Source organism: Camelus bactrianus, chromosome 2, assembly GCF_048773025.1.
Source record: "Camelus bactrianus isolate YW-2024 breed Bactrian camel chromosome 2, ASM4877302v1, whole genome shotgun sequence".
NCBI lineage: Eukaryota > Metazoa > Chordata > Mammalia > Artiodactyla > Camelidae > Camelus > Camelus bactrianus.
The window spans coordinates 101,094,028-101,106,008 of NC_133540.1; the positions used below are offsets into that span (position 1 = coordinate 101,094,028).

An 11,981-nucleotide genomic window follows, 5' to 3' on the forward strand; every position below is an offset into this window, starting at 1 on the left:
TGATAAAACAGTCATAAGCATAAAAATAAGGAGTGCTCCTCAAACATGACAGTCTTCATCAATATTCTGTAGTCCTAAAGGGAGTGACTGAGGAGAGAGGGTTCAAGCCTTTGAATGAGTAAACGTGGACCCCAAGGCTGGGGAGAGGCGTGAGGATGAAACTGTAATATACGAAAGAGAAAGGGAAATTGAGCTTCATGTGGAGTCCCAAAGGTGGGCACTCCTGAAAACCAGAGAAGCGAGGGATCTTGGAGAGGGGAAAAGGTCTGCTACGTGGCAATATCTAACCCTCCAGCAACTCAGACCATCAGGAAAACGGTTATGACCCCTGGGCCTGGATAAGTCATTTAGGAGACAGGCAAGATTATGTCAGTATAGCCCGGGGGAGTAAGACAGCTGCAGGAGGAGCGGGGGAAACGGAGCAGAAGGAAGCAGGAACGTGGAGCCCGAAGCCACTGGGAACCGGGGGGACGTCTGGGTTCCAGTGGCTGCAGCTGATTTGAGCAGGCCACCTGGCAGCTGCATGTGTTTGTACAGTCATCTACTTCCACTCTAGGTGCTCAAGCTTGCAAGTAAATTGAGCAACCAAGCATTTCTGCAGAGCAACTCCACGTACCTGTAACCCACCAGATGAGACTGGAACCAGGAAACCATGAACAAGGCGAAATCATTAATCCACCCACCAAGCCCAGCAGAACTGCACCCCTGTTAAAAAAAAAAAAAAATGACATGTTATAAGACACCTGACATTGTTAATATGACACCATCCCAAATACAAAACAGAAACGTATCTCCTACCTTGAGGCACATCTAAGAGATGCTATGAGTGTGCAACAACCAACAAGATAACAAAAGTCCACTAGGACCCATATTACATACATTCAGAACACTGACATAAAAGCAACTCTGACTTGACATGAATGAAAACAAAATTATGGTTACCAAAGGGGAAAGAGGTTGGGGAAGGATAAAATAAGAGTTTGGGATTAGCAGATACTAACTACTACATATAAAATAGATAAACAACAAGGTCCTACTGTATAGCACAAGGAACTATATTAAATAGCTTGTAATAACCTATGATGAAAAAGAATAAGAAAAAGAATATATATGCATATATATATCACTATGCTGTACACCAGAAACTAACACAACACTGTAAATCAACTATATTTCAATTTTTTAAAAAAGGCCATGGAGGACATCGTTGACTGTTGCCTATCCCTAATTCAACAACAAATGTTTATGAAGACCTACTATGTGCCAGGCTCTGTTCTAGGTGCTTGGGATCCATCAGTGTACAAAGATCCCTTTCCTCCATGTGCCCACGTTCCAGTGGGGGAGGAGGACAGACAGTAAACACAACTGGCAGAGAATGAAGGATGTCAGGAGAGCAAGAGCAATGGGGTGGGGAGAGCTGGGGTGGGCAGACAGGAAACTGGAGCACGGACTAACAACACGGTGTGTGCCGCCCCTCACCCTCCCAGGGCCTGTGGTCTGTGCTGATCCTCGGTTTCCCCAAATCCCCTCAGCGCCATCTGTGGCTCTCTCGCCTTCCTCCCATCTCCCACATCTTCATCCCTTCAAAACCTGCTTATGACCCATTCCCTTAAGTAGAACCCAGAGAATTTTAGAAAGCAGTTCCTACCACAATGGTCACAGGGGATGATGGTCTAGCGTGGCGTTTCATGAGATGTGAATAGGTGTTCTAAAAAAGGAACTCCAGGCTCACGTACGTTTGAGAACTGCCCTCTCCCCTAGAATCTCTGTGATGTTCATGGGCCTTGTGAATCACAAAGAAGGAAGGAGAAGGGCAGCGTTTCCAAATCCTACAGATCTGAAAGAGGTTTGGTTTTGTTTGTCTTTTCTCTCAGGGTACCTATTAACATCTTGAGAAGCCACTGTTCTGCACCACACAGTTTGGGAAACGCTCGTCTCCTGAGTTGCATCTCCATCTTTAATGTCTCACTCCAGCACACAGAAAATCATAAAATGTCTGAAAAGAAAACCCTCATTTTACAGGTAAGGAAAACAGGACCAGAGATGTCAGGTGACTGGTCCAAAGGTGAATAATGAGTTACTATTGGCCAAGCCGGCCCTCAGCCCTTGGGCTCTTGGCCCAGCTCTCCTGTGGCTCTTCCACATGACCTATGCTTGTTTTCATGGGAGCTTTGGAAACAAAGCTTTAACCCATGAGAATAAACTCCTTCCTTCCCCTCTCCTCCTTTGTGCCTTTCTTCCTTCTCTCCCTTCCTCCTAAATATGCTAGAGCACCCAGGATCAAAAAGATATAGACCGTGGATGAGATGACATATGTAAACTTCCTAGCTCAGGGCCCAACACAGAGAAAGTCATTAGTTATTAGTTCTTTTTCCCATTCCCTGCCCTCAAGGCGCTTAGTGTCTAGAAAGGATGAAGGACATAAAATAACGTCATATAAACAGTCTGTAATACAGAATAATTATCAGAGATATAAGAAGTAGGGTAGAGGATGGGGTGGGGATTCAAAGTAGTCAGTGGCATTAAGGAAGCCTTGGGGTAATCAGGGAAGACTTCATGGAGGAGATGCTTGAACTAGGTTTTGAAGGGTGAGTAAGAGCTTGCCAGGACATCAAGGCAGAGAAGGCAGCCCAGACAGAGAGAAGAGCACATGTACACGGATGGAGGACTGGAATAGTCGGGCACAGCTGGGGAACTGAAAGTGATCAGCCCAGGTGAAGCACGCGGGTAAGTCAGGGGGCATCTGTAAAAGTGAGGGTGGGGTGCAGGTCCCGCCTTGTATGACCTGGTTTGGGGGCGGAATGCTGAAAGGTTTCAAGCAAGGGTGATGGAGTCACATCTGCACTTTGGAGAGCTCACTCTGGAGCAGTGCGGAGAAGGCCAGGCTGAAGAAAGACGGTCTGAAGACAACAGCAATAGCCTGATGAAATGAGATATGGCTGGGGACAGGGAGGAAGGGGCAGATACTTTCAGAGAAGCAGTACAATTGATTGGACTTAATGCCAAATTAGAGGCAGGAAATGAGGAAGATACAGGATTCTGAGGTGACTCCTGGGTTCCTGCTTGGATGGTGGAGTGAAAGACAGAGTGAACCAAGGCATAGAAGAGGAAGAACATGTCCAGGGAGTGAAAACTACGAAGCCCAGACTCAGACATGCTGAGTGTGAGACACCTGGGGGATGTGCCCAGATGTCGGCAGCGGAAGGAGCCAATGTGTCTGCAAATGCGGGGATTCCAGCACATTAAGAGAGAACAGATGTTTTCAGGGTTCCTCTGATCTTTTTTACATGAAAGGCTGGACCTGGCCACGGGAGAAAAAAGGTGTCAGGAAGAGCAGGGAGAGGGTCAGTGAGGACCCAGCACATACACCAACACTTAAGCTCACGATTGCTAACTCCTTGGGTGCCCCTGGTTAGAATGAGTCCCAGGGTACAGAGGAGGCAGAGATCTCCCTGGGCTTCCTCCTTTGCAGAGATGAGAGCTCTAGGCCCCACTGCCAACCTGGTCTCTCATCCGACCCCGGTCTCGTCTTGCCAGATGACTGTCACTGTAATGGGAAGATCTGGAGGAAACGGCCTGGGGATGCCGCACCTCCCCTGCCACTGAGAAGGCTCTGCTCTGCGGGAATTCCTCAGAAGGCCCTGGGCAGGAGCTCCCAGGACCTCTTACGGAGCCGTGCACAATCCTCAGCCCTCCCTCATGTACCTCCCAGCAGTCCCTCGGCACTGGGGTAAATGCCCCCCGGCTCCCTCATCTCCAGAGGACACAGTAATTTCATGCAATGTTTCCAGCGTCGAGGGCAAGTGGAATATGAAACATTTGGCTGCTCAAACAGAGGAGGAATTTCCTCAACTGCACTAGCCAATTTCTGGATTGTTTCCAAACCCCAACTCACCCGAACGGGTTAGGATCTGGCCCTGGATGGGGATGCCCGCTCACTGCCCATCTGGAAACAAGAGAGACCTCCCCGAAAATCCAGTGGGTGAGGAACATGAGACTGCCGAAGGCAGCCCCCGCCAACAACCAGTTAGGTCTGGCAGCCAACCCCTTGGCCGCCTCCCCAGGCTTCTTCCCCTCCGGCTTGCAGCCGTCACCATCTAGAATGAAACATGGGAAAGCGTCAGTTACATGGCAATTTACCCTCCATATTTAACAGACTTTAAGCCAGTAAGAAATGGTAGCTGGCTTCAAGGAGCTTACTTTAGAAGGGGAGAGGAGACAGGCAACAGCACAAAGCAGAATGCGCTGGGAGAGGTGATGTCAGGCAGCCTAGATCAGGGACAGTTTAGGGAGAAGAAAGCATTTTGGAATCTGACAATTGAAAACACAGAAAGTTACTGACTTCATGTGAAGTCCACAGTAGGAGCTAAAATGCACATAGGAAAAGTGAAAAGTATGTTCTGGGAACAAATGCAGTCCACCTTGAGCAGAACGCTTCCGGTACACCAGGCTGCTTCTGCCCAAGAGAACAGGCCTCTTGTCTAACCCTCTGCATCCCAGGAGTGATAACAGTGCTGTGACTGAGCAGTTACTAGGTACCAGGCCCTGGCCCCAGCCCTTTATATGAACTCATTTCATCTTCACATCTTTATGAGGTAGGCTTTCTTACTAAACCCATTCTACAGATTAGAAAACTGAGGCCCACAAAAACCAAGTAACTTGTCTGAGCTCACACAGCTGGGAAAGAGAGCTTAGGCAGCACCTGTACGCTTGTTGTATTAATGACTTCCCACACAACCATGTAACAACTGGAGAGAATGCTGGCAGGAGAACTCCTCTGTAGAAACAGAGGACCCGTGGGGCAGGTGCTTTGTGACACCACGAAGCCCTTGCAGGGTAGGAGGCAGCCTCAGGGTCTGCCTGTGCAGCTGGCAGCCCAATTGCATGAGGAGGAAGAAAGCCATTCTGCCAATAAAGGAGTCAGAGAAAGGAGAAGCAGAGCTGAAAGCTACAGGGCTGCGGGAGAGGGTGGTGAAGACAGAGGGAGGCAGGGGCCTGAAGGCTAAGCAGTTTTCGGAGAAGAGAGACACCCAACCTGCACGTGCTGAGTAACCCTGCTGCATCCTGTGACGGGTGACCCGTCCCCCAGACCCAGGCCATCTTCAGTAAAGCTACAGAAAACACCAAGGATGATCAGATATCCTGGAAGAGCTGGTGAGGAGTCAAGTTTTGTAAATGGGGCACAGAGCAAACACAGGAAGCACCTGACAACTGGGTCACATACATTTAAAACAGAGGCAAGAAAGAAGAAAACTGAAGTCAGGAACTGTAAGCGATCCCCTGAAGTCCTGATACTTATCAGGCTGCACCTGTGAAATTTGCTGCCTGAGTTTCCGCCTTTACGTGTTAGTTTCATAAAACATAAAACATGTTAGGGCACCAGACTGAGTTCTAGATGTCCTAACTAATACTAATGTCACTCGACCAATTTACACGCATCATGTTCCCCTGTTTTGTGCCCAAATCAGGGCCAACTGGGAATTATACAAGCCCTTTGTTCAGGGTGAGCCAAACCCTCTAAAATTCCATTCATCTCTGAGATTTCTCCTTGTATTTGCCAAAGAACAGCAATCTACTGAGACAGACACAAAAAGCCAGGAGCAAGTTCAGAATCTAGGAACACTTTTCCTTTCTTCTCAGGAGAGGCTCACATCAGCATAGGAAGCAAACATCCCAGGTAGGTATGTGTGTGTCTCCGAGAAAGTTCGCTCCGGAGGGAGACGAGTGATTTCAAAGGTGGTGTGAATACATAGAATTTCCCTTCTTTTCAAGTTTCAGATTTGGAGCTTAAAATATCTTCCGATGTCTAGGCGTGGGGAAAACAAGACCAAAAATCAACTAACAAAACCCATGTAGCAACCAGGGCCCTCACTCACAAATAATTTCCCAGAGTGTGAAAGGTCTTCTGGGGTCAGCACAGAGGATCCTTGGAGACCCTTGTCCAGAGGGAAAAAGAAGGAAGACAGAGCTGAAAGCCAGCCGTGAGTGTGAGGCCTGCTCTGCCACTCCACGCTGAGATGAGCCAGAGATGGCTTGTCATTGTCACCCTCTGTGCGGGAGAGAAAAAGGTGCCTTCTGCTTAGATGACAGTCCATTGCCTGTGCCCATGACTCTCTTGGGGGAAAGAAAAACAAATGAAAATGGAAATAGAGTGCAGAAAGATTAGTTCCATTTTTTCAGGATGCGTTTCATTCAGATAAGAAAGGTGAACTATGCAAGAGAGAAAATCGCTAAATAAATTGGGCCTACACTTACCTGTGTAAATGCGATCTAATGTAGCTATGGTACTTAATGTCAGTATCACTCTGTTGGACATCTGATAAGTCCAGACTGGGTTTAGTGAGGTGTACCAAATGCGGAGAACAACAAGAAGAACCTGTCCTAAAATGAATCCCCAGATTCTGAGGTACCTGGAAGTACAAAGATATCTTTAATGACTTTTTATGTGGTTTCAGTGTACGCTGTCCATCATGAATTTCACAGTGTCATGGTAGTATATGAGTATATGAGATAGTCTTGTTGGTAATCTGCCATGATTCACATGCCTTAGCCATTATACAGCCCATCACCTGGACAACTTGTTATAATTCCTTACTTCTTACATTATTGCGACTGATGGCAAATATTCACATCCTGGTTTGGTTAAAAGGGAAAAAAAAATGAGACTTCTACAAGGCCTTATGCGAGGTAAATACTATATCTTGGAACCCCTGGTCCCAACTTTCCCTTTGGTAACTGATCACACTTGTGTGTCTCTAGGCATAAGATATGAACCATACCTTTGCAAACCACTGCCTGTCCACCACTTCACAGCTTGCACTATCAGCGAGGAAGACAGACCAAGTGCAAGGACCACCAGCCGAAGTTCAGCATTTGGAGACTGGAAGGAGGTAATGCTGCCTACAAACAAATTAAGGAGAACTAAACATTTCTGGCCATCATGCACTGGTATTCAACGATATGCGTTTGATAACTGTTGTGTCTGATACCATGTTTACACTCAGGAAGATGAGTTACTATATAATTGTGAGTGCTCATAAATCTTTTGAAAAATTATTATTGCGATATCATTCATACCATAGAATTCAGCATGTTCAAGTGCACAGTTCAATGTTTTTTAATATATTCACAGTTATGCCACTGCTGCCACTGACGCCACAAGATTTTCATCACCCCAAGAAGAAACCCATACCTGTTAGCAGTCACTCTCTTTTCCTCCTCTTCCCCTCAGCCCCATCCCCTAGCCCCTGGCAGCCACTAATCTACTTCCCATCTGTGTGGATTTTTCCTATTCTGGTCATTTCATATAAATGAATCATACAATATATAGCCTTCTGTGACTAGTTTTTCCACTTAGCATAAAGTTTTCAAGGTTCATCCATGTCGTAGCATGTATAAGTGCTTCATTCCTTTTTATAGCTGAATAATATCCCATTGCATGGATTTACTGCAATTTATTTATCCATACATCAGTTGATGGGCATTTGGGTTGTTTCCACTTTTGGGCTATTATGCATAATGCTGCTATGAACATTTGTGTACCAGGTCTTATGGGAACATATATTTCCATTTTTCTTGGGTCTATACCAAGGTGTGGAGTTGCTGGGTCATATGATGACTGTGTTTAACATTTTGAGAAATTGCCAAACTATTTTCCAAATAAGCTGCACCATCTTACATTCCCACCAGCAATGCCTGAGGATTTCAGTATCTTCATATCCTGGCTAATACTTATTATTGTCTATCTTTTTGATCATAGCCACATTAGTGGGTCAAAATATTTAAGGTCAAAAATAATGTGAATCAATTGTTGTATGAACTATTTAAATAGTTGACTACATAGTAATTAACCTAGAATATCCTATGTGTCAGCAGGGGGATAGCATGTAACACTTTTTTGTAGTTATGTAAGAATACTTTAGGACTCTTTAAAAACAAAGTTGTTTCATTTCCTTAAGAAGCATCTGAAAAGGGAGTTTAAGGCTTACTGCATCTTCTGTTTAGCATCAGCGAAGCTCAATGGTTACGTGGAAGAGTATCTGGCAGAAACTGGCCTCCTCATGCTCAACTCTGAGTCACTTTCCTACCTGCTCCACTTTCTCGAATACAACTCTGCCTCTGCTCAGAGGAAGGAGATGAAAGGGGAACGACAAGAAGCATCCCAAACACCACACCCCAAACTTATTTACTATTACATTATAGCCACCAGAAGTTACTGGTCCAGAACGGGACTCAAATATAAAGAACTGTCCCAGGAACTGCTCGGTGGGTGGTCTCATAGGTAAAGCTGGCAGGGGCAGCACTGAGCAAAGGCAACGGAAAAGTGCCACTGACGAGATCCCTCCAGCCGAGGAGTGATGAGGCCGCGGTCACTCACAGGATGCTGTAAGCCAAGGGCAATTGAACTTAGTTCTATATATACTCAATTCAGGGTAGAAAGTTTCACCTCTATTATTTTTGGAGCTGAAAATTTCACAGTTATGTGATGTCTTTTCATTCCTGTGGATACCATCTTTTCAAAGGATGCATTTTCCTGTGGTCTTTACCACTGCTGTTTCTGAGCTCAAGACCTCTGTGGGCTGCCACAGATCTCACTGCACTTGCTACCCATGTTCTGCCTTCTTCAGGGACTGACACACAGAAAAGCAGGCCACTCCCTAGGGATTTCTGTCACTGTTTCTGAAAAAATGTCAAATGACTGTTCCCAGATGGAAGAAATATACAGCATGGTTCATGAACAAATGCCACTTGGAAAACTCAGAGAAACCAAGCATGTTAACAGAAGAAGGGCAAGATTTTTCAACTGCAGATTCAACCAGACTAGAGTCTGGCGTTTTGATTTTTTAAACATTTTCTCCATGACCTCGTCTTCTTACTTTTTTACTACTAGTCCCTTTCCAAGGTCTCTCAATATTTATTAATATTAATAATCTCAATTCTTTGTGATAGTAAATGTATGTGTCAAATCTTTTTAGTTGCTGGCTTTGGGCAATGTAACATATCGAAATTCAGAATTCAAAGGTATAAAAGGTACACAGTGCAAAGTTCCCATTTCATCCCTGTGTCTAGGTACCATATTTTTCACCCTATAAGCTACTAAAATGATATCAGCTGGGTATTTAAAAAATACTCTCAGAGCTATTTACTGCATGTTCAATTAATTACTCAATATATTTTCATCTAACCTAGTTTACACAAATATTAGTATTCTGCACATACTGTTTAGTGCTCCTTTTTTCCCCACTTAATAATGTATTTTGAAGAACATTCCATTTCCTTATATAAATGTTCTCATTCTTTAATATAGCTGCATTTATATTCTATCATATTCCAAGTTTCATAACCACAATTTATTTAACTAATCTATCCCACATAAATGACATTTAGCTTATTTCTAATGTCATTATTACAAACATTGTTGCAATGATTCAATAATTTTCTATTTTTATCATGTTACACATATGTGAGTATTATCTGTAGAACATACTCCCAAAAGTGGAGCTGCTGAATGTGTGTGTGTGTGTGTGTGTGGTAATTTAGATAAATACTGCTAAATTGTCTTTTGCAGAAGTTATGCTAATTTACATTCCCACCAGCAGTGCACGAGTGCCTGTTTCCCATGGTTACAAGACAGTGTTATCAGTTTGTTCTTTGCCAATCTGACATGTAAACCTATCTATAAATATGTGTGTATATATGTACTGTATTGTATGTGTTTTATATATGTATGTATTGTATTGTATACATTTTAGTATCTTTTTAAGAACGAATTCTATTTCCTTTCCAGTAAACTGATCATATTTCTTTTCCATTGAGTTGTGGTTCTTTTTTATTATTGATGTGTAAAAACTCCATATATTAGTAAAATCAGCTCTTTGAGTAGAAGAGGTGCAATACTTCTTCTAATCTGTTGTTTACCTTTGCTTTTTATGCTGTTCATCATGCATAATTTTCACATTTTTATGCAGTATCATTTAGGAATTTTTAATGGCTTCTGAGATTTGTGTCACAGAAAAAGAACACCATGTATTCCAGACTTGACCTGTTCTGCAAGGTATCTTTTCCCTCTTCATTTCAGTGATCTTTAAGCTTTTCCAGTCTGACAGGAAAGTTAGACATGTAAATATGCTGACTCTGGGTCTTAGTCTTCTAATTCCACTAAAACTCTTCAAGATAGTAGTAAGAGGAAGAGACATCTTTTATTTTTTATGTAATCACTTAGCTTCCAAAAGAACAGTCTACATACTGTCACTTGATTGTTAATTAAAAATAAAAAACTTAAGGAATCACTGTCAAATCTTACCAACGGTGATTATCCGCAGCAGGGCGAGCACCCACTTCTTGTTAACCAGCTCCCAGAAAGGAGTAATCATGAGGAAGACTGGAGAAAGAAATGCTATGGCAAAAGCCTCCAGCCCAGTGAGTCCCAGTGTTTGCAGAGGAAAGTAATAGATCATTGGTCCCAGGCCATGGCAGAGAGACCAAGAAACATATCCTTAAAAAAAAAAAAAAAGTTTCTAAGAAACAAAGTTTACTTTCGTCATGGTTTCAAACCGTAGCCCTGCCATCCACTCCAACTGCTCTAGCTGACCACTCTCCTTCAGGATTCTGGCCTTAACTGGGTTCCAGTAACAGAATTCCTCCCATTCCCCTGTCAGGCCCAGGATGAGAATGGCTTCCTGCTTTTCTGAGTCCCTCAACATCCCTTGTTTGTCCCTTTAACCTCATTCATACCCCTATCGGTATTATTAAAGACTCTCCATTTGGAACTTCTGGGTTGAATGTGATTTCCTGTCAGAACCCTGATTGATAAAATTTCCTAAGTCAACCCTTCTTCAATGATAATATCATGAAAATCAAAAAGAGCAACAAACAGCAAGACTCTTTCCTTCCACTTCAGCTAAAGGCAGGTTAGTTAGGCAATAATCATTATCTTGTGAGTGGACCATTTTAAACCTAGCCCTTCGGGTACAGTATCCAGCAGTGGAATACTCACTTTCTCCTCTGCTACTACAAACTGTCGTCTTCTACAATGGTGATAATTAACTGGTGGGCATTTACCATGTGCTAGGCACTGTGCTAAGTATTTACAGCCATCTTCTCTCTTATTCCTCATACAACCCGTGCCCTATTGACACTATTTCTACTCCCCTCTTACAAATGCAAACTCAAACCACCACCACCACCACCACCACCAAAAAAGCCCCCCAAGACTCAGAGAGTTAAGTAACTGCCTAAGGTCACAAAAGTAGCAAATGGCAGAGTGAACTTAAAACCGAGCAGTCCGGTTCCAGTCCACTCTTAGTCAGCAAAACAGTACTTTTAACCACCTCACAGAGCCATTAAGACAAAACGAGATCAAGCACACAGAGCACCTAGCACCCTGGGTACTTACTGAATGTAACTCGCTTCACATCGCGGAGATACAGATTAAGCCAAAAAATGGGCCCCCTTGGGCACTTAAAACTCCCAGAAAATCAAGTTCTTAGGAAAGTGCCCCTTTCGGGTCACTTGGAATGCTTGTTTCCCCATGAACAGCGAGATTCTAGCAATCTCCCAAAGGTCTGTCTGGGACTTCTGATTTTAATCCTACAAACCCGACAGAATGACACCAATCATTTTTCTTGGGACTTTTTGCAAAGCTGCTAAGTGAGCACACAGGACTCGAGTTCGACGCTTTCGGCCAAGTGCTCAAATGTGCAGCCACTACCCAAGGCCACTTGGGCTGAGCCAAACCGAGCGCCCTGGGTGCTCACCTACAGCCGCCAGGGGAAACAGGTGCCCCTTTCTTTATGTAAGGTCAAGTTCATGGGGTGATGGGTCTTGGGGTTGGTACCAGCCACGCGGTTCAAGGGCGAAACGTGAAGAAGCCGCACCCCAGGGTGGCGCGGGAGCTCGGGAGGACTCGTGGGAGCTCTGAATCCTCGGCTCCGAACCTCAATCTAAGGCTTTTTTCCTTTTTCTTTTTCTTTTTCTTTTTT

The 11,981-nt window shown here is 44.2% G+C and overlaps 1 protein-coding gene across 5 annotated transcripts in view; it reads right to left on the bottom strand.

Moving 5' to 3' along the window:
- Positions 1-11,981, bottom strand: part of CWH43 (cell wall biogenesis 43 C-terminal homolog) — a 53,361-nt gene that overhangs the window by 28,160 nt on the left and 13,220 nt on the right. For 3 of the 5 annotated variants that reach the window (XM_045522356.2, XM_045522360.2, XM_010962575.3), the window contains exons 2-6: positions 10,304-10,495; positions 6,780-6,900; positions 6,256-6,410; positions 3,896-4,097; positions 617-705 (exon numbers count right to left, since the gene is read on the bottom strand). In XM_045522356.2, the coding sequence (XP_045378312.2) occupies positions 617-705; positions 3,896-4,097; positions 6,256-6,410; positions 6,780-6,900; positions 10,304-10,495 (759 nt within the window). Of the gene's footprint in view, positions 1-616; positions 706-3,895; positions 4,098-6,255; positions 6,411-6,779; positions 6,901-10,303; positions 10,496-11,756; positions 11,976-11,981 lie in introns of those variants that run through there. The other 2 variants (XM_045522358.2, XM_045522357.2) reach the window with 2 other exon arrangements.